The 27,513-nt window shown below is 42.8% G+C and overlaps 1 protein-coding gene and 1 long non-coding RNA gene across 5 annotated transcripts in view; both read left to right on the top strand.

Annotated features, from left to right (window-relative positions):
• LOC113990677 overlaps positions 1-17,311 on the top strand; it is a 59,342-nt gene extending 42,031 nt beyond the window's left edge. The window contains exons 6-8 of one of the 2 annotated variants that reach the window (XR_005567205.1): positions 13,486-13,647; positions 14,917-15,077; positions 16,597-17,311. This is a non-coding gene — a long non-coding RNA (uncharacterized LOC113990677). Of the gene's footprint in view, positions 1-34; positions 638-13,485; positions 13,648-14,916; positions 15,078-16,596 lie in introns of those variants that run through there. The other variant, XR_003541702.2, reaches the window with a different exon arrangement.
• Positions 17,312-19,801: 2,490 nt separating this feature from the next.
• Positions 19,802-27,513, top strand: part of LMTK2 (lemur tyrosine kinase 2) — a 69,409-nt gene continuing 61,697 nt past the window's right edge. For all 3 annotated transcript variants that reach the window (XR_005567197.1, XR_005567198.1, XM_027726269.2), the window contains exon 1: positions 19,802-20,110. Coding sequence is in view for 1 of the 3 variants with exons in the window: in XM_027726269.2 (XP_027582070.2) it covers positions 19,954-20,110 (157 nt within the window). In the remaining 2 variants the exon portion in view is untranslated. The remainder of the gene's footprint in view (positions 20,111-27,513) is intronic.

Genomic DNA, 27,513 nt, shown 5'->3' with positions numbered 1-27,513 from the left:
GAACAGCATTTAAAGGTTCCTGATTTGTTCCCAGGTGACTGAAGCAGTGGGGTGGGAACCGAAGTCTTTCAGCTTTTTGTAGCAGATGCTCAGTACTTCACTTTTGGATGAGATATAACCTAAACTGTGCTGTTGGAGCAGTCAGCTGGCAAGTATTCTACTCTTAGAGTGGGCAAAGGAATGCTGTATGTTGGATAATCGCTGATGGAACAGCAGAGGGATGAAGCTGGGCAAACTGATTTCTCTAACTCAAACTGAAGCAGAAGGGTAGACATTGTCTCCTTGAGGCATCCAGCAGTGGCTCAGGGCTGTCCCCAGGGCTGAGGGACACAGTGCCACCAGAGGCTTTGCAGTGGGTCTGCTGTTGCTGTGGTGCTCCTGGAGGGTGATGTGGAGCAATGGCAGTGGATTTTTATTTATCCCAAATGTGTATCTTGCACTCCATGACAAGTTCTAGGTATGTAACACTCAACAGCCATGGAACCAGTCTTTTCGAAGGATGTGGCCACCACGTGCAGACTCATTGAATTCTACACCCACTTGGCAGTCAATCCTTGCAGATTAGGCTATTTTTTGAGTCCTCTGTGATCTTGGAGCAGGCAAGATTTGCCTAGGAATAAATGTCATAAGAATAGGATGGAAAAGATGAGTGAATTCTGTTGCTTAAAGGCTGGTTCTGCGAGAACAGGAGGGATAATGCACTAATCAAATTCTGACAAGGTATTAAGGAGAAAAGATGGGAAAGCATTTTTAAACTGCCTGCACTAAAGCTGGATGCCTGAAAAATAAAGCAGTTCTTATGTATAAACATAACTTTGATTTAGTTGGCATTACCCTGGCATAAGTCATACAACTACAGCAGCCATAAACGTCAGTGCAGGCAAGAATGGGCCTCACACATGCTGGTGATGCCAAGAAATCAGAGAGACCACCTGTTCTAAGATGAAATACAATATAAATAAATACAGATACCTCATCTTGCCCAGCTGGGATCAGCACAGGTAGCTCGTGTGGCATGTGACCATGTGGACATGATTATGTGATTAAAGTATCCATGGCCTGACCTGCTTGTATAGCAGAAAGATAAGTAACAGGCTGTAGTAGTCAACTGTTTAGGGAAAGTGTTCCACTGTGATCAGTGAGGTCTAGTTGCCTTTCCTTCCCTGTGATGTTGATGTAAATGTAAGTTCTTCAAACAGGAGCTGATTTTCAGGCAGCAGGGAAGGACAGGTGATCCATCTCTGAACTACACTCTGCAGTGGGGCTCTGCTGCAGCCACAGAGGCAAAGATGAGGATATCAAAGCCTTGGACATGTCATTCAGGGCTTGGCTTGCTGAGTCCTCTTCCTTTGTGTTTTCTGAGAGACGAAACAGCCAAAGCAGAGTATGGAGACTGGAGAGAAATACATAGGCAGGGAATGACCAAGAGAAAGAAAAATAGCAAGAGTGAAAACGTGAACAAGATCTGTTCACAGTACAAAATGTACTGCAGATCTGAGGTGATCCTACCTTTTTCCTTTTGGCTGCCATTGTCTGAATCTGGCAGGAAGAACAGGACAAATCTTGTTAAGCCTGCAAACACTGTTCCAAGCTCTGGTAGGATTAACATCAGTGTGTTAAGATGTTTCTGGGCTCTCCGAATTTTCTTTCCCTTAATATGTTTCCTTAATATGTTTGTTACACTTCATAAGGCCTATTAAAATGTAAAGCTGTTAGAGGTGGAGGATTTGCAGACATTGATGTAGGAAACACTTGCTCAAGGACCAAGCGTGTGCAGTCCTCGCCCAGCTTGGCTCCTGGCCCCTGGCCTGTTCCTAGCCCAGCTCTGCATCCCTTCGGAGTGCCCAGCGCCGCATCCCGTCGGGAATGCCCGCATCCCGCTGCAGGGAGGCTGGTGAGCGCCACCTTGTGTCTACCGGGCTGCGGACACGGCCCCGGGGTTTTTGGGAAGGGATGGTGCCGGGAGGCAGCAGGATCAGGCAGCGGGCTGAGGCGCTGAGCTCGCTCCCTTCCCGCAGGACATCGCGACCCCCGGCAGCTGCGGGCTCTGCACAAGCTGAGGCCACGAGGAGGTAAAAAATCAAGCCTGTAAAAACATCTTTTATGTGGAAAGCTGCTCCTCTGACACTGCTGAGTTAGCCGGGAGGATGGATATGAGGATTTGTCAATAGGTCACTAAATCCTGCTCTGCAGTGCAAAAATCGAGAGACCAAATACCAGTAGCAGTATTGGGGAAGTTTCCAGTGCTGTTCCTTCCAGCTGCTCTGCTGTTTTGTCCCCTCTGGCTGTGACTCCTCTGGTTCCCTCAGGTGAGCACAGAGCTGCTCTGACATAACCCAAACCCTTTTCATCCTGCCAGGATGTCTCATACATGATCTTCCATCCCGCTGCCATCTTTCCTAGTGCATTTGTCCACAATGGAGGTTCAGTTCTCCAGAAAGATTTTTCCCTGTAGTCTTGGTTCTCTCATCAAGCTGTGAAAAGCTTCCATTGGCATCACTACCTGAATCATATCCAGCCATGCTAAACCTTTTATAGATGCCTTCTATTATGTAGAAACCTCAGACACTGGATCTTCATATGAATAAAGTACCCAATTTCAAACAAAGCAGTCCTTTGGGATTTGAAATGTCCTGCAGTGCTATATCCACTGGGATACAGGAGTGTCTAAGTGCACAGTCAGGGCCTATTGGAATTATGCTTATTCTAAGAGAATAAACCAGCTTATCCTGACAGGCTACAAGTTACACAGGGTTTTGTGATTAAATCAGAATAATTCAAACCAATTTCACATGTTCAAAACTCCAGAAAAATAAGAGAGAATTTCATGTGGTAGACAACCTGAGTGGGCTGTGTGAGAGCTCTAGATCATGATATCATTGGGAAAGAGCTTAAAAGGAACATAACAGAGTGAGTTCAAACCATGGCAGATGTGTTGTTATTATGTTACTAATACTGTTTCCACAAATACAGAAATACAAGAAAGGATTACATTTGGCCAGGTAGTTCACAGTGGGATATGAGCTTTTTTTTCAGTTTGACATGGAAACAAATAAAATAAACACAACATTGGCAATTACTTTGCTTCCTGTTGAGAACATGTTATGTAACTATTCTGGCTTTCTTTCCTCATAAAATAGGGTGGGGAGGATGATAACTGTGGAGAAAAGAATAATACAAACATTCAGCCACCCTGCAGTAGTTCAGAGAATCACCTTTGGCAGGTACAGGAGTGGAGTCCTTGAACTCACATGGCATCACAGCAGAAGTTCTTTATCACATACCATACTGTGATAAAAGAGAGCAGAATCAATAACACAGGGAATGTGACTGAACAGCTGATGCTGAATAGAAGTCTTAGGAGGCAAAGGGTATTTGGGAGGAATATAATAAGCAATCCAAGTGTCTCTAGTAACCCATGTCCACTTTCAGTTACCAAGGGTGGGCCTACAGGATGAGTAAGAATAAAATAATCAGGCACCTAGGGAATGAAAATTCCACCATAAGATTGTAGAGAATAAAATGTAAACCAGCAATTGGTTTAGGCAATGGAAGAGAGTGCATTTTGTTTGGAAAGGGAGAGCCAGACTGCACCACTGGTGATGTGCTACTGCACTGGAGCCAGTGCAGGAGAAGGGGGCTGGAGAGGAGGAGCTGGTCCAGCGAGGTCCCATCTCCAATCCACACATCTACACACGTCCTTCCACACATCACTACACCCAGGTACAAATCACAGCTGTGTGGGATGAGAACTCCCTCATTCAGCTGGGTCTCATCCCACGCACCCTGCACTTCCCATTCCCACATTTCTTTTTTCGGAGGTGAAACCGAACAATTGCCAAAGGTCCAGTGTTTCAGAGAGATGTGAAAAAACCTCACAAACTCAGTTGTGCAGCACTGAGGATGTGCTGGGAGGAGCCCACTGGTTCCCTGCTGGTGGAACATTTTGGCAGTTCGAAAGCTCTGTGAAGCTTGGGATCCATACACAAGAAAAACAGTGATCTAGTCTTGTTTCATGCCCCTTTTGGTATATCCAAAACATTTATTGATCACAGGCTCATTTTCTTAGTTTACAAGTCTTCCATGGGTATATCAAGTTCTATATTAAGATTATTTAGGTTCCTTGCCTTACTGTTGACTTTGCAAGACCTTGCTGATGTCTGATCTCCTTCAGTAGTCAGAAATGCTTTCTTTAGTTTTCTGTCTAAACACACCGCTGATCAGATTACAAAAATTTGATCTCACATCAGGTTAATCTTTAGCTTATTTCCTTTTTCATGTACTTACCTTAAAATCCATTTATGAAGAACTTGCATATTGTTCCTCCACTGTCACACAGAACAAGTCATGTTCTTTTTATCTCTCCCTAAAAATGCTAATTCTGTAATTGCTCTAATAGCCAGTCTGCACTGATGCCAGTTTAAGCTAATCTTTTTCAACACTCTTGACAGGAATTGTATAAATATTTCACATAAAATCTTACCAGTGCCTTGTCTAAAAATGCCAATATTTCCTTCTCTACTAAAAATCCCACCTAACCCATGTGAACATTACATTATCTGTTTCCACAGCTGTGTTGTACTGGCAGATCTGGCACACTGTCAGTCCATCAGAACACTCGGATCTTTTTCCTTCTCTGTTGCTTCCAGCTGATGAATCTCAAGAACATGACTTTGCAGTTCACATTATTAAATTTCTATCACTGCAGGCAAGAAGGTCATCTTATTCCAGCTGGGGATCTGGTCCTCCTCAGTATGGGCAATATCTTCCAGCTTTGCCTCATGTGCACAGTTTTTGAGGCTGGGCCTGATAGTTATTTCGAGTTCATGGAAGTGTAGATTAAATGGTATTGCTCCAAAGACTGAATCCTGAGGAACACTGTCAGGTAATTTGCTCCATTCTTATAACTCCTTTTTTACTATGACCTGTTGCTCCTTGTTCACATTGCTTTTGTATTAATCCCTATCACCTCCACTTTCAGGAATGATTTCCTGCAGAGCACTGTATCAAACGATCTGTTTCAACTCCAACATGCTGAGTTCACTGCATTATTTCCTTCTAGAGAGACAATTATCTTACTCAAAATACACCAGCTCAGCTGACATCCTCTGCTCTGGTAAACCATGTATGTTTTCTCACATTCTGTTTGCCTCCCTACAACTAATTGTTCTTTCTTTCAAAGTTTGTTCTAAGACTTGGCATTACACTGAATTTTAAAAATACCTTTTATAATATGTATACTTTCTAAAAATACTTTTTAGAATATAAATATTATATTTGCTATGCTGAAGTCCTAGGCAAGCTTTTATTGAAATTCATTAAACACTGGCTGCTTTTGCTTGTAAATTCATATACCACTTATTTCAATATGCTAGGGAAGAGATTATATGTATTCCTCAATGTTTTTTTACATTAAGAAATGTAGTTTGTTCTTCACAAGATATTGTAATTTCTGTTACATTACTATTTCCTTTATATATCATTTCCATCTGTCATTAGCCTTACATAAGTCACAGCAAAGGACCTCTTTGTTCATTCTTGAGCAACATCATCTCTTGTTAGTTAATTGATTACTAAAGAAAACCACTTTATGCCATCCCAATGTCTTTGATGAAGCACTGGTGGCATTTATTTTCTTCTTTAGATCTGGGACATTAAAGTCTTCCATAAACAAGGAATTGCATTTATTATTTTCCTGTAATTTTACATCTCTTTTAATTTATATCCAAGCTTGACTAGAGAAAGAGGATGTAAAAGATCCTCAGCACTATCCTTCTGGAGCAGTTTGTGTCTGAGTAACTTCCACCCAAACAGAATGTATTTGGTTGGTGTGATCAGATTTCTTTGCACTCAGCCATTTCCTTCAGTGACACCCTCCCTCTCCTCTCATTTCTGTCTTTCCTGGGAAACTCCCTACATAGTGCATCAGTGGGAATATTCTGTCCCCAGCTGAAATGCAGGAGACCTCTCCATGCTCCAGCAGAGTTGCAAATAGACCTTGGAGCTTCTGAGACCTAACCTTGCCTTTGACAAGGTCTGAACACTCTGACTCCACAGGTCCCTCAGGCCCTGGCCATCCTCTCAGGATTATCATCGAGAAGTATCAATATGAAGTTTGAGTACAGAAGCACTGATTTTTGTACTTATTGGTTTGTTCCCCTGTGGATGTCATTTTTCCAGTATTTTTCTGGCATCCACAGCCAATGGTGAGGGCAGTGGAGAGATCTACCTGAGCTAACGACTCGTCTCCATGTCTTACTTGCTTTTTACTTCAGAGAAATTATTTCAGCCACATCATGAAGGCATTCACTGAGGTTATAAATTTCAGCAGGGCCAGAGGAGAAATGTGCTCCCACATACCTGATCCCCTGAATCCACCAGAGATTTGCTTCTCAGCAGTGAGTGCAACATCAAACAAAAACCAAAGGACTTGTTGAGAAATGACATTGCTGGAGTTCTTTTCTCCCCAGTCACTCGTGTGTGCACACACCCAGCTGCTGTGGCTGGGAGTGTCTCCAGACAGAGCTGGGTGATGCAAAGCATTTGCCAAATGTTTGCACAATGAAGAATTGCCATCATAGGCTCAGGAGCAACTGTTTTCAGAAAGTAAATATTGTGTATTTCTAGGGTAGATAATAGCTAAGGGCAGCAGGCATTGTGGCTGGAGCCTGAAGGGAAAGCATGGCAGCAGGTCTGAAGAGAGGCTCTTGTCTCCTAAATCAGGATGAGACTTGGGCTGTGCAGCTCAAGGAATGCTTTCTTTTTCACCCATTACCACTGGCTGCGATGCATCATGCTTCATTTTTCAGAGATGTAAAATTAAATTAGAAAGGAGGACAGCAGCAAGAGGTTCAGTGAATTGGAGAAAGAGTAATAATTTTGTATCTGAGTCATCTTCAGACCATTCCATCAGATCAAAAATAGCCTCACTCCTCTTCAGAGATAAGCACCAGCAGCATCATCCCAGCAGTCTCACAGGATTTACAGTTTAGCAACTCTGGCCAGAACTTCTGCATTTCTCCGTGTAGCAAGAGCAGTTCATTAACTGCAGTGTTATTAATTCAGATACAATAACTCTCCTGCCTGTAACACTTTCTGACTATGCTTCACTATTGCTGTTCTCATGCCTTTCCATTGTAGTATGTTACTTACAGAAAGGATTGGCATTTTCCTGGCATGTGGTATCTGCAAAAGGGTCTTGGTAGTTTTCAGAGCATACCAGGAGGTCATTTCTCAATAGAAAGAACAGGAACAGCAAGCTCAGTATTGAAATGTCCTACTGGTATTTCTGTGAGCTCTGTTTGATGCTCAGAATACTTTTTGAACAGATGTTTGGTCAGAGTCACATCTTTTGAGGAGTTTGGAGATTGATTACTGCAAAAGGACGATATGGTTTAAAGTCATACCAGCGGTGCAATAGTGTTTCCAAAATGATGGAATGGTTGGCAAAGAACTTTTGGCTCAATGGTAACTAACTGTGTATGCCTTCTTCCCACCAGCTGAATGGCAGGAAACTATCTGAAGTTTCTTGTCTTCTTGGCAAGGCACCAGACAATCTGCAGGAGTCTCTAAGAGATCTTTGTGCTTGCATCTGCTGAAAGGTGGGTGAGACAGGAGGTTGTTTCACCTGGGGGAAGAATTCCAGGTGGGAAATGACAGCTGAAATAAGCACTTGATCTTGTGTCTATAGTTTTAGGATGGAGAGTGAACGTGTGTCTTACCTATGTCTTGGTGAGAGGATCCAGTTTATGTGACTCAGGAGTAATTCCATGCAATCTGTCCAGTGCTGCTGGGGTTGTAAGCTCCATTGGGTGGATGTGATTTTGTCTGTGATTTCAGCTCTTAGACAGTGTGCCACTGCAAACAGTACCACAATGAAATGCTGACAAAGAAAACTGGGCAAATGGGCACGCTGCTTCTGAACATCATCTTTCAGCTCCAGCTCAGGTGGGGTTTTGCATGTGCAGCAAAATCTGTGACAGCTGAATAGAGATGGCAAGTATATGATAGTATTAATGATAGTATAATTAATACTAGTTGTGTTTCAGTAGTACCTAACTGCCAACATATGGCCTAGGTCCAATCCAGGATGACAGATCGGTTTAGAAAAATGTGTAGTTTTGGTGTCTTTACAGTCAAGGCAATTACAAGTTCAGCTCCTTATAGTCTACGGCATCAATCCAGGTCTTTCAAAGCATTATATTCACATTATGTTTTTGACAAAAAAGCTTTGCAATGGGAATTCTCATTCTGATTTTAGCTCTGCCAGGCAGTACTACCTAAACAGGATTGTGACCCTGTAAGACACACATGAGTCAGCATTGGGTTGAAGTTCTTCTGACTGCAGAATCAAAGTGCAAAGACTCACTTGGCTCGTGGGATACAGAAGCCTAATTCAATATCTCACTCTCTTTCTATAACCTGAAGATACACAGTGTGAGTTCCCAGGGAATGTTTGCTTGAGGGTTGAGCAGCAGGGAAGATCCCAACATCCTAGCCTGTTATTTTGTTCCACCATACATTCATTAGCTTTTAGGAAAAATATTTCATAAGTGATCCCATATTTGTTTGTTCAAAACAGAATTGCAACATGAACTACATGTCAGTGAAAATATAGAGTAATCTTTCTTATTTACAGAACCAAAGCTGCACAGTCTAGACCTCAATTTATTTATGGTATTTATTTAAAACTTCAGTTTTGACCTAGATCCAGTTCTCATTTCTGAAAGCAGCATAAAATTCTGACTTGCAGCAATTTTCTTCTTAAGACCATTTATGTTTATGCATGGAACATCAAGAATTCCAGCCTCTTATTACATGAACTGTATAGTATTTTCAACAAGAGCCAATAGTTTCTATGCAGAAGTATACACAGGACATTGGAGGCAGGGGGAAAAAACCATGTGGTTCATACATACTTGTTATAAACTGCTTTAACTTGACCTACCTGGTTTTGTAAGCAGTATTTTCAGGGGAATGAATTGCATCAGAGTCAGTGGAGAGAAAAATCAAGGAAGAATTCTACTCACCCCAAATTAAGCTTCAATACTGCAAAGCTGTCATTATGTGTATCAAAGGCTTTTGAAAGTCATGTTACTGGGAATAACTAGGGGGCTTGTTAATTCAGTCATGATCATCTTTCTGACAGAAGCTCACTTTCAGGAAATGTGATATGAAATTTTCCTTAGGTTCTCATCTCCTTCCCATACTGTGTTTCTTTCACTCTTAGGGTGCTTCATCTGTAATTTCTCAGTTAGGAACTCATTTTTCAGCAACTACAAAACTCTATAATGAATGGTGACCAAGTCTGAAAGGATTCTTAAGTGAATGCAAGCTACATCTTCTTTTCTTAGTTTTGGTAATGGGAGTTTTCTCAACTGATTTGAGTTGAGGCTCTAGTGTAAATAGGGTCGTATTGTGCTTCTAAAGATAGCACAGCACAGGGCAGATCCCTGACTTCTGCTTCTTGTGGTTCCATTTGAAAGGCACTGTTTGCTTCCCAGCACGTTCCTTTTAGGTGGGTGTATTTCTTCCTTTCTGGTAATCTCTGCAGTATCTGATCAGCCTCTCTGGGGCTGACCCTTCATTCTCTGAATGGCCGGAACTGCCCCTGAAGGCCGTGGCAGTTAAACAAAGGGCACAATCGCTGAGGGGTTCTGCCAGCAGCTTAAAGGCTTACAGAATTTGTAGCACCAGTGTAGACATTGTTTCGTTGGGATTTTATATGCATTCTTACACATGTATGTCTATCACGTGCTAACCTGTCTGTGGAATTCTGTTCCATCCTTTCTCAGTAATTCTCTTTTTTTTTTTTTTAAGATCAGTCAGGAGCCTGAGTTCTTCTGCCAAATATAGTAACATGAGGCAAAAAGCAAAAGCATATCAATAATAATGCAGTAGGCAGAGAACACAGGAATGCCTGTTCTATTTCAAATCCATTCGACTGTCTCATTTATGCTGAAATTGCTGCACAGGAAACAATCAGACCCAGTTTGAGAGTCTCTTTCTGTAAATAAACATGACTATATACGATAGCTGTTCTCGGATGATGAATTGAACTCAAAATTACATACACAAAGTGCATGACCAAGTGCATATTTTAATTTATAATTATCACAAGTGCTTATGTTAATTGCTTGTTGTGCAGTGGCAGTAAAATAAAACATAACTGGTTTAGTGTTTGTTGTCCATGCATTTTCAGTGTACAACAGCTAATTTATCAGACCTTATTCTTTCTCTATGTGAGTGATCCATATGTATCTATAAACCATTAAATGCAAGATTCCTTTAACACGGGATCAGCAAATCCATAAGTTATTGAGTGCCTGTGTTTCAAATGGTCACCTTCATATCTATGTCTTATTTAGATTTTAGCCTCTAACAGTGGACTGAGCATTGAGTTTTCATTGTACAGCACAAAACACACTTTCTCTGATATTCTGTAATGTCATGCAATTCTGTACAGCAGCACAAAACTCTGCCTAAAGAAAGCAAATACCCAGAGCCATCTGGAGAGGTGCTGAATTTCTCAGTGGTGGACAAACTGTATTTCAGGCAAGGACAGGAATGACAGAGCAGAAAAGCAGCTGGAGCACATACGGGAAGCGATATCCATTGGTGAGCTCTTTGGACACTAAACCACTCATGGCAGAGCTCCTGCGTGTTTCTCACTCAGAATTTAACTGTGGGGAGAACTGTGTGCACTAACTGAGCCACCTGCAGAAGTGCCACAGCACCAGAGGGTACAGGGAAGGTCAACCCCAGCTCAAGCTTTAACTGGTGCTGTTCAGATCTCTGTGGGAGTCACTGGCAGGTGATGGTGAGGCACAGACAGGTTCTCCTGCCTTTCAATGATCAGCTTGATGTTCTAGAGACCTTCTCCCTTGTTGTGGTTTAACCCCAGCTCACAACTAAGCACCACACAGCTGCTCACTGCCCCCGGGGAGATGGGGGGGGATTGGAAGGGTAAAAGCAAGAAAAGGCTTGGGTTGAGATAAAGACAGTTTAATGGGTAAAGCATTCTTCTTCTTCCCCCAGCTGCAAACATGGAGGATGAAGCCCCATGGTGTGGAATATCCCTCTGGTCAGTTGGGGTCAGCTGCCCCAACTGTGTCCCCCCCCAGCTCCGTGTGCACTCCCAGCTTCCTCACTGTGGGATGGGGTGAGGAGCAGAAAAGACCTTGGCTCTGTGTGAGCTCTGCTCAGCAATAACAAAAACATCTCGGTGTTATCTACACTGTTTCCAGCACAAATACAAAACACAGCCCCACACCAGCTACTAGGAAGGAAATTAACTCCATCCCAGCCAAACCAGCACACTTCTCCACTTTCTCTCCTCTCAGCACCTCCTCTACAAGATGAGGCTTGCAGTGGATTAGACCAGGAACCCTCAGTGTGGATATTTCCTCTGCAGTGCATCTGCCCAGGCAGGGAATGCTAACAGATTGTTGCCAGGCTTGTGTTTGCCAGCTGGAGCAAAGTACATTGCAGCAGGAATGTGTGTACCAGCCCTTTGCCAGTGGTGGGACCAGCCAGTGAAGGGGAAAGCTCTTGGAACTGTCCTGATCTCCAGCAACTGGAATCAAATGTAGGCAGAGGAGAAATCAGACATGATACACTGATGTTACTGCTTGTGCACAGAGAGCAGTAAAGATTTTCTTGTAAGACAGGAGTACTTAACATGTGTAGGAATGTGAGTTGTGTTAGTTTGCTTGATAAAAATAACATTTTCTGTTACCTACGTTCAGTGATTCAGCATTTTGAGACAAGTCCTTGACAAAACTAAATATGTCTAGAGGTTTGTGTGGGATGAAGATTTTATTTGGTTCAAATTAAAAAGTAGTCCATACCGTGGTGGATGGTTAAGCTGTCAAATTTAACCAATGAAAGGATAAAAGTGGTAATCTTGTTTTTACCAGCTCAGCAGTGAACAGAGCAGGTGCAAGCCATGTTTAATCCATGACCCCTGGGAAATGGTAATGCTCATTTCTGTCGTCTTCCTGTGCCAGATGCCAGGCTCCCTGAATTCCTAATTGAGAGCACTGGCTCCGAAGACTGGTAAGGCACAACTGAGCACCTGGGTCGCATGGAAATGAGAAAAGCTCTTTAGCTGCTGCTCATTGTAATATCCTACTGCAGGCAACACCTGTGGTATGACTTTATAAATAGAGAACTTGAGCTGTGCTCACACAAGGGTAATTCAGAAGTTGTCAGCTTGTTAGGCAGTTTTCCAGCCGTGTGCTGATGGCACATGCTCATAACACAGGAGGAAATAATTCTTCACGTGTGTATAGTACATTAGGACATGAAGTTGTGGGGGGATTTGTTATCTTTAAAATTCCTGGTCTGCTTCTTCATTAAAAGGAAGTTTTCAGAAGATGTGATTGGGGCATTTTCTAGTGTCTTGGAGCGGGTGTGCCACCTGCCATGTTCTAAAAACACATGGATGGGCAAAATTACTTAACACTGGTAGCATGCACCTGCAGAGGAATGAAAATTTTGGCAAAGATTCTGGTAACTGTTTTCTCATCGAGTTTAATCTCTTCTGAGGTTTCCTCTCAATTTACAGGGGTGGTCATTGTACCCCATGGAGTTCACAGCACTGAAACAGCACATCCTTCTGGTGTTGGGTCCAGATCTGAGTAAGAGATCCTCCTGCTGAACATCCTACAGCCCTTGGATTTTGCCTAGCTTTGGATCTTTAGGCTGAATTTCCTTCATGTTCAAATAATTTACATTTGAGAATATGAAGAAGAGAACGCATCTCTTCAGCCACCACCTCTTCCTGATTACTCAGTGTCTATAGAGGTTGATTCAGGAGATTCATGTATAGCCAGCAATTTATCATCAAACCCCTTTCTACTCTTCAGAAGTAATTTAGATTCTGTGTTGTCTGATATACCATAAACATCCCACTAAGGTATATTTGTTGGTTTTGACATTACTTTGATATCAAAAAACCCCACCACTTCCCCATAAAGATAAATGCATTTTTTATTTGGACCAATTTTTCCTTTCTGGGATTGGAGACCAAAATTGTAACTACTGACATTTAGTGAATGAAATTAGACCTTTTCAGCTTAGTCACAGCTTTGAGACTCAGCAAAGAGGGGAGAATTTTGAAAAATGTCTTTTGTGCTCAGGTAGATCCTGTTCATATTAGATGAGCTCATTCCCTGGATTTTCCTAAAGTTCGTAGGCAAAAATAAGAGATGTATTTCTCCATATCCTGGCACACATGAGTAATATCAATCACAAAAGCAACTCTACTCTCTTGTGGGATATGGCCAAAACAAGGTAGTGCAGAATTAAGGACAGACAATGCTCCTGTGAGGTTGTACCAAGGTGGGGAAAAGAATGTCCTGCATGGTGAGTTGAGCTCAGTAAATTGTTAGTACTGGAGGTGGAAAGACAGTTGCAGTAATTCTGATCCATGCCTAAATTTTCACTATCTTTTTATCTGTCTGTATTTTATAATCCTACAAGCAAAGCGACTTCACCTGTGAGACTCCACAATTTAAATAATTTCATAGACCTGCTTCTGTTGGATTGTTTTTATTAAAAAGATAAAGGGATTGTGGAAGATTGGAGGTCTTTGATTCCTGGATGATCTTTGGACTCTCAGACTGCAAGGATAAGGAAAATAAGGTACATATTTCAGGTCTGGTTTTGTAAGTAACCAGTTAATAAGTAAGCTTTTAAAATAAGGTACTGTCCTTAAGATTGCCAAGGGTTTTTAAAATGCATCTGCAATTTGTTTTTAGGCAGTTGTTCCTTGTCTGTGGCATAAGCTTTACTCGTTGGTTTTCATTGCTTTCTCTGTAACAAATTTTCACTGTGGTATTTTATACCTCTTTACCTTCTGATTACCAAATAGTACAGAAAGTTATATCCAATTGCTACCTTTGATAAATAGCTCTTGTTCTGAATATGGTCTTTTGAACCTATAATTATTAAAAATAAAGGAAAGGATCAAAAAATTTGTTTTCTAGCTTCCACGTGCTGGATATATTGGTTTGTGCTCCTTGCCCAACTGGCATGATTCTTCCTGATCCTGCTTAATTTGTCTTGATTCACCTCAGTTCTTCTCCATGTAATTGGTCATGTTAAAATGTCAGTGCTCTGGAAGGCAACATTCATAATATAAGAAAAATATATAAGATTGGAAAGGATAACATTTCAGTAGGAGGTAGATCCTTCCTTCCCTTGCAGTGCTGCAATGAACTGCACCTTCCTCTAAATCTTGAATCCTTGTGTTTTTCTTCCAAGTGTATGAAAACATCAATTCACCAGCTGTCTGTCCGTCAGCAGCAGAGTTACTCTGTTCATTTATCCTTTTCTGGATCTGCCCTCTAGATCCAAATGCTTCTTTTTAAAAATTCCTTTTGCAAATCCTTTCCAAATCAGGATGAGCTTCCCCCCCATACACAGAGTGGTCCTTAGGCTGAAGTCTTTGCTTATGTTTTCACTAAAACTAAGCGTGGAAGCCAATGAGAGACTGTTGAAGGGGAATGTAAGTGGTCAAAGATAATTTCTGGTTTAATTTTAGAGCAGTTACGTAGGATTTGGTTATTAAAGATATTTAAAATGAAAGTTGATTGTCTACATATGTTCAAAACATTGTCCTTTAATCTTCCCTGGGCTTGCTCAATGTTAATGAGAACTAGAACTGGTATGAGACTTTTTCTTAATTATTTTCTATAAAGTTAGTTATAAAGTGGTATGGAAATTGAAAATATTACCTTAATAGGCAGGTTGATCAAGAATTCCCTGTTTGATAGGACTCCAAACAATTTTTCCCTTTCAACAGGTGACACATTCAAATGATGACATACAATGCTTACCAAAATTTAGTATTAGAGACATGCAAATCATATTTTATCTTCTGCTCAAAAATTTGCCTTCCTTTATTGAAAGGATTTGTGATGAAGAGATTCCTGCTGCTCAAGAGGTCCAGAAAGAGATAATGCTTTTTTGCAAAGCTTGTGTGAGCAGAGTTTACATCAGCAAGACACTTAAACGTGGCTAATTACAGGAGCATCCTGCAGCCTGGAGATGGTTTGTTCCCAGAGGCACTGGTAGGTTCTGTAACCTGTAGGTAGTTTTACTAAACCCTTGCCCTTGGACTGGAATGGTGCTGAATTAGTCCTTTGCAGGAGTGCTGTTCTTGCTGCCTCACACCTGCAGTGCAAAAACACCCCGAGCCCTGAGCAGTGACATTTGATTTTTTGAGTCTCAGATGGGACAAGTTTTTGGGAGTTGCTGAGCAGCTTCCACAGCTCTTGGGTTAGTGAAAGCATTGCATGAGCAGAAGCTGAGCTGCATCCTCCTTGTTTGATCTGTTGTGTCTTACTTACTCTGTTTGTGAGAATATTCCTTCTGCTTTGCTTTTTTCTTTTTTACCTTGACACACATACAGTGTATATTTAGATCAGGACTGCATTAGACATTCATTTGGTTAAATGGTTTCTCACTATATTCAGTACAGCTTTGCTGCATCTGGAGCAAAATTTAATAGTCCACATGGTTTAACATTTGCTAAAAATAAAGAGGGGAGGGTGGAAGGAATTTCTAATGTAGCTATGAAGGTTTTACAACAGCTTCTTTACACAAAAGTCATAACTTTGCATTTCCTTTTGTGTCAATGGAAATTAATCAAATCTCCTTCACCTTTGGAGAGAAGAGACATCATTTCTCTCTCTAAATTTTGGTGAAAGGTTCTATAGGAAGCTTTAAGATACAGATTTATCACCACAGATGTATCTTTTATTTCAGCATTAGACAGTTGTCAGTGGCATAAAAACCAGTTTCAAAATTGGCATGAATTGACATTCGGGCTGGCAACACCATCAGAGTAATAAGAGGGGAAAGAAATTTTCCCATTCATTACTGTATTTTTTTGTAAAACAAGATAGAATCCTGTTGAGAAGAAATTTGTACCAATGTTGGCACTTCTTATGCCCCTTTGAGGGAGTAATTAATTGCTATTTCAAAAAAATTCATTCTTTTGATTAACTCCATTGATTCCATAGAAAGGTTCAGTGGACTAAAGTGAAATGAATTGGATTTAATAAAGCAAATAGAGTAAATTTAAATGAATTGAATAAGATACATTTACAATTATGATCCATCTTCAAATCTTAACGCTAAAATTTATTCCAATTCTACCTGTTTGAAGCCAAAGTAAGTAGCACCCTTCCCAATCAGGCCAATCAAAATCCGGTAGGTATTCCTGACTCAAAAGAAATGAAAGTTGTGCTAAATTTTCCAGGATGTTAGTGGCAGGTGCAAATCCAAATATTAAATGTTTCCCAAGAAGAACGTAACTCCTTAATGATTTACAGGGAATGGATTAAAAAAAGAGCTGTTTGGTCTTTATTTAACACGTTTTAAAATCATGGCAAACTGAATTTTCTACCACTGATTCAAAATATGCACTGCTATATTTGCCAGAGGTTTGTTTTGCAAGCTTCAGCATTCGTGGGAAGAAACCAGAGAGTTCTGACCTAAACCCATTTTAGAATGACAGATAGATACTAAGAGGAAAATAATTAACACAAATGGGCAAATTTCTTTCACTGATTGTTTTAAATGCAGCTTTCTTCAACCAGTTTTCCTTGGGAGCTACGTGAAATCATTTTGGATGCTGGGGTAATGGAATGGAGAAAGAAGCCTCCAGTTGTATAAAAACACCATTAGGTCATTGATGCCTGAAAGCAGAGGTTAAAACCAGTGATATTTATTTTGCCTCTGTCAGGTGGAGAAACAAATCACTTTGTTAAATAGAAAAAGACAACACTGACAGGGAAAGAAAGGTTATATTTGAAAGGATGAGACATGATTCTTCTGGGGGGAGCAGAGTGTCTCAGCATTCCCACATAGAGAAGCCAATCTTTATGCTTAAAACAGTGATGTGGAATAAAGACCTTGGTCCTGTGCTCTTCTGGGTGATAATGTTTTATAGTAAGTGAATTGTGAATCTTTTGGGCCTTTATTCACAGTTACACTGAAGACCTTTAACACCCCTCTGGCAACTTGCTCAGCCTGCCAGACAATATTCCTTCCACACCAATAATGTTATCAAAAATATTGAAGAAAGCCAACTGAAAATAAAACTATCAACATCCTTTGGTTGATCCAATTATCTGTCTCTAAAAAAGGGTTTTAACACCTCCCACACGGAACAGCAGCTCCAGTAATTTGGCAACGATAACAGTGCATAATCAGGAAACACGAGGCTGTGATATGTGGTAACACATCCCATTTTGTGTACAGGAAGAGTTTTGTTTAAGTAAATATATTTTCTTCTTAAGTACCTTTTGGATTACTCACTATTAGGTTGCTCATCCCATTAAGCTCATGGAGCTACCACAGGTGTTTAACTGCAGAAATTGTAAACGGGTGAATCTGACATTCCTGAAGATGGAGATAGGAGATGAGGCTTTGCATCTCTGGGTTTTTTTTGATGTTTGTGGTGTATTTGAAGACAGGGAGTAACTGTGACTAACATCTAGAACAAAGGATTGGAAGGTTTGGTTATTTAGCTCCTACCAGTGACTAATTCGCAGCAAACCTTAAGTGTCCCATCATTATAAAAGAGTGCTCTAACAAGTCCTTGTAATGATATGCTGCCATAACATCCCAGATGATGTTACAACACCATGTTTTATCAGCAAATTACATCAAAGCCTAACATTCAATTAAGACAGGGTGGGTTGGGAAATCCAGCAACCTGCTGTGTTTAAATGCAGTGCATTGTTTTCAGTATTGAAATGAGAACACCCTTGCATTGTAAACCTGCTGGAAAGCTACAAGGGAAGGTTTAAACCTCATGTCTGTAGCTGCTGTCAATCCCAAAACTATCGATGGGTGGAATTTGCCTGAGGTCAGAGACAGAGCCCAGAAGTGCCTCAGCCCCACGGCTGGAACACGGGATGTGCCCGTGTGGTCACACCACAGAGGCACGGGGTGGTTTGAGTATCCACACTCACATCCAGAGGCCCCAACCTGGATGTCCATGCTTGGTGGAGGGAGATGGAATAGAGAGAAGAATAATCCCACTGGATATTCCCAGTCCATACAGAGAGACCTGGCTGCATGTGGGTGACCAGAGTCAGTTTTACAGTAACAAAGAGCTATTTAAATTGAGTCAGTGCCTGTTTATACGTGAAAAAAAACCCATGTGGTACATATTGTATATTAGATATTGCTGATTTTAAAGGGGAAAGATCACATTTTGCTTCTCATCCATGGAATCTCCAGATAGCTTACAAAGAATACTCTGGGACTATTTATTGGTTTGTATTACTTCTTAAAAGTAACTCATGATAAGCAACATAATGCATTAATAATAATTTACTAAAACAACAAAAGAGGAGATTGTATTCCATGTTATTATTCAAGTAAAATATTTCCTTTGGAAGGAAAATTAATTAGAACATTAAAAAAAATGGGTCATTTGGTAACACAATTAGTGTCTTCAAGGCAGAGAGAGGATATCTGGAGGTAGACACAGACTTGGTAAGAAGCAGGTAGCTTGATTTTAGGTAATATCCCTGTGGTAGAAGAAAAATTACCCTAGAAAAAATACTTTGGAACAGAGGGGATTTGGGTTTATGTTTTGTCTTCCTGGACATCATGTTCCAAATACTACTTCGAGCACAAAACTTTCCTTTCATGAGTTCCCAGAGGCCCACTCATTGTACATTTCTTTGGACAATCTGTGCTCCCAAAGTCATTATATAATCTTGACATAATTAGTCTTTTTGCTAAATTATTTGGAAAAAGGAAATCTAGTTTGCTAGATGTGTGGTATTTCCCTGTTTCCTCACTGCACAGAGCCCCTGATTCCTCAGGATTAACACTTCCACTTATGCTACTTAGAGCTGACACCTCATTTTCATGTACTCAAAGTTCAGCAGAATCACAAACCTAAACCAGAATAATCTTTATTTCTGAATCCTGCTGGTATCAATAATTGAACAAGGTCACCTCCAGCCTTGGAAGCGCTCGGGCTGCACGGTGAGGGTGGTGTGCCCGTTTCACTGTCCAACTTGGGACCCACCATCCTCCTGCAGGGGAGCAGGACCACCCCAGGAATGGTGGGAGGAGCTGTGCCCTGGGGGCTCATCCGAGGGATCCAGGCGGGGCTGTGTCCGGTGGGGGTCAATCCCGATGGATCCAGGCGGGGCTGTGTCCGGTGGGGGTCAATCCCGATGGATCCAGGCGGGGCTGTGTCCGGTGGGGGTCATTCCCGATGGATCCAGGCGGGGCTGTGTCCCGGGGAGTCATTCCCGATGGATCCAGGCGGGGCTGTGTCCCGGGGAGTCATTCCCGAGGGATCCAGGCGGGGCTGTGTCCCGGGGAGTCATTCCCGAGGGATCCAGGCGGGGCTGTGTCCCGGGAATCCCGGACCTGCCCCGCGGACGCTCGGCCGCCAGGGGGCGCCGTCCCCCCTGAGCTAGCGGGCACTGCGCGCGAAACCGGACAAGCCCCGCCCCCTTCCCCCGCCCCTTCGCCGATTGGTTAAATTTGCCGTCAATCCAAGCGACGCCCCGCCCACCAGGCGCTTGATTGGCAGCCACGCGCCGCTGCGCTCGCGCCGCAGCCTCCCTACGCCCTAGCTCGCCTCCTGCAGGGCGATTGGCTGGTGTAGCTGTCAATCACGGATTATCTCCGTCCCAGCCAATGATCCCGCCTCCCGAGAGTGAGACGCGCAATGATTGGTGCGTCGGGCTGTCAATCAACGACGCGCCCCGCCCCTTGGCGCTCAGGTAGCCCGGAAGATGGCGGCGGCGGCGGCCGGCGGGGCTTGGGCTCTGTGAGGGGAGCGGCGGCGGAGCCGATGCCGCGGGGCCGAGGGGCGGCCGCTGCTGCCGCGGGGGCTCCCCGGAGGCGCTGAGAACCTCGAGCCCCCTCGTTCGGCGCCGGACCTCGGGCCGGGAGCGGAGGGCTATGCGGCAGCGCGGGGGGCTCGGCGGGGCCGCCGGGCGGCGGGGGGGCGGCGGCCCGCGGGCCCTGGGACCGCGACACCCGCTCGGGCCCGTCCTGCTGCTGCTGTGGCTGCTGGCGGGGAGCGCCGGGGCGGCTCCGCTGCCGCCGGCAGGTGCAGGTGAGGCGCGGGGGGAGCGGCGCTCGGGGCGGCTCCGCGGCGGGGCCCGGGAGCGGCGGCACTGCGGGTGTGCGGCCCCCGGCCCTCCCTCCTTCCTTCCTTCCCTCCCTCCCTCGCTCCCCGGGCTGCGGGCACGGCCCCGCCGAAGCGTCGGGAAGGGCACGGCGGGCGGAGGGGGCTCCCCGTGCTGTAGGTGATGGCACGGAGCGGTATCCCCGGGCTGTGGGTCGCTCACACCCCTGGGACTGAGCCGCGGGCTGGTTCTCTGGGTGCTCGCCCCAGCCGTGCTCTCTGTAGCGCTGCCGTTCTTGCCCGTACGGACCTCGGCGGGGCTTTTCTTTTCCTGGTTTTTGCCTGTGAATCACCGGGACTCCCGTTCCTGGGTGGAGGCTCTCCTGGGCAGACGGCGCTTCCCTGTTTTCCGGTCAGATTAGTCGGATTCCCCCCCGGCCCGGGCTCTCTAAATAGTCATGAGTTCATATTTATTTCTCTGTTATGTTAGGTAATGCGAACTTCCTTCGGTTGCCTTGCTTATTTTCCTGTTTGCCTTAAAAGCACAAACTAAACAATATGTCCTCTCAGTCGCGGGAGTGACTGCTCAGAGGCTTATTAGGACTCACAGGTACCAACTAAGCATTTGATTCATATTTTTTTGTTGGTATTTCATTGGGACTTGCCAAGATAACATTGTGTTGAGGCTGAATTTTGTTAGGGTTGGTTTGGTTTGAATGTGTGCTGAGATTTCCTTGTAACCATGAGGAGCTGTGCAGCTGGAATACACAAGATGTTCAGGGAGGAGGAGCAGCAGTGGGGAGAGAGAGATATGAAGCACAGAGATTAGGTAATTTGGCTGCTATTCCATAGAAAGTATCAAAACTGGGAGTGGAACCCATGCTTCCTTTATTTTTGGACCTCTACTTCTTTCTTATATTTTTAATTCCCAGAACATTTCTGAGTTGTTCATAGGTCACTCAGCCTTCTTTGAGGTCTATTTTACTTTCTATGAAAGGAAACTTCTGAAAAAGAGAAAACTGTCCCTGAAATCTGTATTTCCTTTGAGACTGAATTATAGGCTGTTTCATTTATGAAATGCTTGAGGTTTGTCCAAATAATATCAACTTGTCATCGAGCTGTGAGGTAAGACAGCAGAATCAGTTCTGTGTGGAGGACTTTTCTGCCTTTTCTGGGTCTTACTTTTCCTGAAATGCAATTAATTTTTCTGTTTAAAGGTAGATGTCCAAATGTTCTCTTTATTTTATTTTTTTTTAATACAATTTCCTCTTTGCTATGAGGACTGTGTATGCACCTTACAAAGGTGGGAGATCACAGCATAACTTCCATGACACTGATAAAACATTTTATTCTCAGAATGAAAAGCTGATTGAACAAAATGCAGGACATAATATTTGAGTGGTTTGTGTTTGGTTTTTTTTTAAATCTGTATTTTTTAAAAGGCTGAATCAGGTGTGCTAACTGCAGCACTGCCAAGAGTAGTGTTTATGATGTTGTAATGTTGGACTCATAGAACAGGAATGAATTTTATAAGCTGGTTTTGGTTATATTTAGGCCAAAATAGGTACATATGGGATGTTATCTGAAGTTTAGCAAACTGTCCAAATCGTGTCATGGAAAACTTGGGGAACTCTAGGAAATGAAACTGTTGCTTTACCCATACATTGTATCTTTGCCTATATAGTGAGAAACAATGTATCTGGATTCCTTTATTGATGGATCTTGAGTATTGAGAGTTTAAGGCCTCAGTGGGAACCTTTTCTGGTTTCACTGGCATCATTTTTGCTGGGAAGACTTGCTCCTGAATGAAATAATGTTGCAGGTGGTTTGCATGCAGCAGATTCTTAGTCTGCAATGTGTCCTGCATCATTCCCTGTATCAGCAGCAGGAACCAGCTGGAAAGCTACAAGGACTTTGGTTTTCCCTCCTGCCTTGGAGTAGCTTCCCAGTGGATGACAACGAGACTTTTGTCTTGAACCTTCTCTGTCATTCCAGGCAAATTTTACAGCCTGTCTGAAGACAAACCTGTGACTTTGTTCTGCAGGGTTGAGTCATGAGTTGTGTTTAAAACCAATCCAGCCACGTTGTGAATGTCCCTCTCCTGTCCCATGACAGGTTGCTTTCATTCCCTGTGTTGGGACTGGCTGTGCTGGGCTCCATCCTGGGCCTTGGCCATTCCTGCAGTTGGCTGGAACACTCGCTCTGATCCATAGGAGTTGTAAACTTGGGAAGAATTTAATGGCCTTTTCATAAAACGACTAGTAACTGGTTTCAGAATTATTTCAGGATCCCACAGCTCTTCACCTAACAGGAATGTTTGCTTCTTTGACAATGGAGAAACATTTTTTATGTGCGTTCCCTTGAGCTTGTTATAGGAAAGATGGAATCCGCAGAAAAAGGAGGGAGGTGCCTGAAGTTGTACTGAACTTTGCAGAATATTTTGTGGGATATAACTCCTCTTCTGGGGAGGAAGCTGGAATGCCAGAAGTGATTGGATTCCTTGTGCAAAAATGCTCCAATTTGTGGAAGTGCTGTGGAAGTTTGCCAGGCTGGGGAACTGTCGGGTTCCCAGGGCCTTGATCAGGATGAATGATGCTGCTCTGTTCAAGTGTGGCTTTGTGGTGCTTGCAGATGAAGGCATGCACTGATGATGTGTTCTATATTCCTCTTGCATTTTTGATATTACAGTTCTAAACTAATTAGCATGTTTTTTTATCTAACAACAAGGAGAGGAGGCAAAGGAAATCAGGCTTTAACTTTGTAGGGTTCCTAGCAGTTATTGCAGGAAATACGAACCCAAGATGTCGAAGATGCATCTGGCTGAAAATACTTTGACCAACTTAGATTTAATTTATTCTGTGAGTGGAAAAGGATACTGATACGTACTGTGATAGTTCTGAATTTAAGGTTTCACTTTATACTGGAGGTGAGAGCTGGGGCAGGTGTGCTGGGAAGGTGTTTGTAGACTGAAGTGCCAGAGTTGTCCTGAGCCTGAGGAGTGTTGGTGACTTGACCCGAATGCATCAGGCTCAGGTGACTTCCACTGCTCCTGCTGTGTGGCTGAAGTGAGAGCACTGGGGCACTGCTCTTCTGCAGCAGGATTTAGAAGCATATAGTGCATCACAAACTGCCAGGGTTGCTTTACTGTGCTAAAGCTTTACATTTACATTCAGGCTCTCAGTTCTTCTGGCTTGGATTTCCATACTTGACCTTAATTCAGCTGCCTCTCCAAGAAAGCTGAGCATCAACGGAGTATGTGTAATATCAGCCAAAGTGTTTTCATCATCTCTGTGCTCTATGAAGCTCTTTGCAAATACAAAGTAGCAAGGACTCAGAAATACTTTTATTATCCTGTAAAACTTGAATAGGTGGCAGCATTTCTGACAGGTGTGTTCAGCTTCAAAGTAGTGATGAATTACAGTTTCTGTTCAGCTGAATTGAGGCAGCTGGACTTGGTGCTGACATGATTTCTTCTGGAGAACCTCAGGTTTGGGACTCAAGGGCCCAGCTGGATGTCATAGCAGGGAGTCCCTGCTGATAGACTTGGTTGTGTCCAATCCAGGAAAAGATGCTTGGAAAGTGGTGTATAGCATGCAGAGACTTCAAACTGAAGTATCTAGATGTTCATGCAGCTGTATCTAGTGTAGTCAGCTGGTCACTGTTCACACTTTGAGATTAAACCACTTATTTTTTTATTATTATTTGTTAAGATGAGTTCTGTGGCACATCAATACTCCTGGGAAAATTGTTGCTTTTGATTTGCTTTGGCTTGATGCTTCACTTGGCATTCTGCCAGACTGGGGCCAAATTGCAGTTGTGGCCTGTGGTTTGGGACAGTGTAGAATGTCTGTGACGCTTGCACATAACAAGAAAAGCAATTTTCTGAGTGTATGCAAGTCAGTGACTTGATCACTTGAAGTTAAGAAATATCTTTGCAAGGAAAATGGGGGTTTTAATTGTGGTCTGTGTCTTTCCTGGAAATGGTCTGTCCTTCCTCCCCCTTTCAAGCACTGGACTCGTTTGCTTCTCCCTATATTTCTGTTCCTAGCTTGTGTCCCAGGCGCCTCCTAATTGTGGAGCCAGAGCTGGGAAGTTGTCTTTTATCTTTTGTTTCTATCTGTGAGTTTGAGGTAAGAAGCCAACCCTGACTTAGCCCTGCAGGGATGTTCACACAAGGCTTTGTTCACAGGCTTGGTTTGCTCTCTCTGCCTGTGGCTGTAAAGTGTCTGGACTTTGCTACAACTACAACTAAAGCAGTGCTCAAAGGAGGAGGTCACTTTCTGAAGTTATTTCTCCTGTCTTGAATGCTCGGGTGTATTTAATAATTCCTCAGATACCATTGCAGCACATTAAGATAGCGCCGATCAGGGCCAGTCTAAAGGTTTGTTGTCACAGCATCAGGTGCTGGGCACTGGTTTGAAAGGACCCATTAGCAGGTGCTGGTTGGGCCCTGTATAAAAAAAAAGTTTGTGTTACATAGTGAGATCCAGCATTCTGGACAGGCAAATTTGATTGGGAGTGATTTTCTGGACGTTTGCTGTGGTCTGGTTTCAGTCCCCATCCCCATGTGGTTCACCCATGCAGGATAAAGGGACCCTCAGTCAGTGTAATACCAGAGCTGTGAAAATCACGGTCCTGCTTCAGTCCCAAGGCAGCAGTTCTGCAGCAGAAGGGCAGCACAGGGAGTACTGGAGTCTTCCTTAGATTTTATTTTGGGTCTGCCATTCTGTTTGGTCTGTGCATCTCGTACTGGAGTTTGATACAGATCTGGATACAATTTGCAATGTCTTCAATGCTTTTTTTGCTCTCTCTGAGCTCTTTGTTTTCTTTGTAATGCAGTTATGAAAGGTCTTGAGCAACATTTAGATATTGGAAACATTTTGTGGGCTTGTATAATCAGAAGTGTACCAAGTGTGTCAGGATGGCCTGTCAGCCTGCCCCTGTGCTTTAGGCACAGGCCACAGCAGGGTGTTGTACCACATATAGCTCAGGCAAGGGGATGGTGTGAAGCTCGTCATGTCAGTGAATTGTCTTCTGAGGGATTTTCAGTCTGAAATGCTGGTACAAAGTAACACCTTGTCCAACAGTGCTACATTCACAAAAGCCTCCTTGGTGGTAAGAAAACATCACTGTAGTGACTAAACAATGACATGACTCTTTTGGGACTATGGTTGCATCAAGACTTCTTTGGTATGAAAGAGGTGTAGAAAATGTTAGCAGTAGATTTTTGAGTGACTTTTAAGCTTCCAGCCTATAGACCAGATCCAGTTCTCCAAAATCAGTCATTCACTTTATGGTCTGTTCTTCCAAGGGATCCTTTAGCTTTGAATAGGGATGAGAAATGGATTCAAATAAGCTCTTCCAGCAAAATGGTGCTGCTTTATTTCTTTCCTGCATTTCTTAACCCAGCTGTACATTAGAGTTGGAAAGTGATCTACTGCAAAATAAAGATTCCAGAAAATCCCATCACATGAAAGTTGCATGTACGTATTCCTTTCATGTGAACTCAAATTAATCTCTTCAAAAGCAGTGTATCTTAATAGGTTGTATTGATGTCAGATGGTAGGAGAAAGAATTACTTGCAGCATGGAAACCCAAACACCAGTATCTCTTTCTGGTGGTTTGAGATACCACGATGTGTGATCTTCTCATGCTGCCTCAAATTATTGTGGTCTACCCTGTGTGGAAATAAAAAAAAACCAAACTGCTGTGCTTTACTGTTGGAGAAATGGTACAGCAGATGAAAAAATACTGTACCTGAGCAGAAAATAATTGCAAAACCAACATCTAGCAGTGTAGAATAAAGTATGCTCAGCAGAATTTTGTGTGTGCATATATATATATATACACACACACACATTCACACACAAATCAGTGATGGGTTTGCAAGATAATAATGCTACCCAGATTGTCCAGAAACACTGCCATGAAGGCATAAGGCACATAATTATTTAACATGGGTATTTTTTACCTTGTCTTAAGATGCCTTTGTGCAAACATGAGATTCTAACACTAAAACTTCAAACAGATCTCGCTCTGTAAACACTTGAAGTACCAGCCTATATTTAGTTCTTATTAAAATTGAACAGTGCTGTTGTGTGAGTAATTCTCTGACATTACTGGGAAGACTTGGAGGATAATAGAATAAGGTCAGTAATGTAAAACTTACCCCAGCTCACAGTTTTACTGGTTCCTGACTGTTCAGCAGTCCCTCAGGCCAGGACAAGTGTTCAGCAAACCCGAGGATCAGAGTGATGTTGTTCTGAGCTGCTGTGCTGCAGGAGGGTCCAGCACTGCCCTGGCTGCTGTTGTCACCCCTGTGAACAGAGTGGATTTAAGCAGCTGTAGAAACTCCTTGAAAGCTCACTGTAAAAGGTTTTAGGGGGAGCATGGGATAAAACAGTTTGAAAAAGTGTTGGCTTAGATTGCAGGATAGACAGACTTCTGTTCTTTCTAAGGACAAAGGGAGGACTGAGATAATTAGCCAAGAATTGTTGACAGAGTTACATGTCCAATTGTGATATGAAGTAGCTAAGATTTCTTCTTTAAAATACTGTAATTTATTGCACAGGACAGTAGTTATTTCAGGGTCACATATCCACAAAACGAATTTAACTGTGAAGCTGGCTTTTGTCACTGCAGAGCTATATCCAGAACTCAAGGTGCGTTGGAGGGATGTGTCAGAGGATTTTTTTTTTATCATTTCATGGGGAAAGACTCTATGAAATGGCCTCTTTGCTGTCTTCTTTAGCTTCACTTGTGATGATGAAATAACTGTTGTAAAGAAGAGCTGTTGGTTTTTCGGAAGAATTGTCTGTGCACATGCATTGGCCTTTCATCCCACCCACCTGCCCCGTGGGGGACTCGGTGGAGTTCTGGAGTAAGGCAGGGATTGTAACGGAAAAGATGAGTAGAGGCATGAAATGGTTCAATTTCTGTCTAGAAGAACATGGGAACACACTAACTTGGATGTGACTTTTGATTATTTTTTTCCCACACTGCTGCTGAAAAGTCATCTTACTTACATCTTTTGAAGTGTGAGGCTTTGATTTGGACCATGTGACACAATTCAGATTTAGGCAGGAAATAGTTTTATTGACAAGTTGTTAATTACTGCTGCTTGTTTTCAGCAAGGGTAAGTACAATTGTGCATAAGTAACTTGGACCGCTGTAGTTTTAAGTCCTTAAGAGGTTTTTTTCTTGAGACTATATCTAGGAATTAGGATATTCCATAGAAGGGAAAATAAAATCAAGTGATAAAGTGCTTTTGCATAAAGATATGTAATACTGAAGGTTACTTCTGTTAGTTGTGCAGACTTTGCATTATCCAATATAAGGGTAGGAATAATGTCACAATAGGACAGACTTTTGAAATAACTTTTCAATTAATA

Source organism: Pipra filicauda, unplaced genomic scaffold (genome assembly GCF_003945595.2).
Source record: "Pipra filicauda isolate LSUMZ 115617 unplaced genomic scaffold, ASM394559v2 scaffold129_size2064235_pilon, whole genome shotgun sequence".
Lineage (NCBI taxonomy): Eukaryota > Metazoa > Chordata > Aves > Passeriformes > Pipridae > Pipra > Pipra filicauda.
The sequence above is the reverse complement of the archived record's forward strand: the minus strand, read 5'-3'. Positions and strand labels throughout refer to the sequence as shown.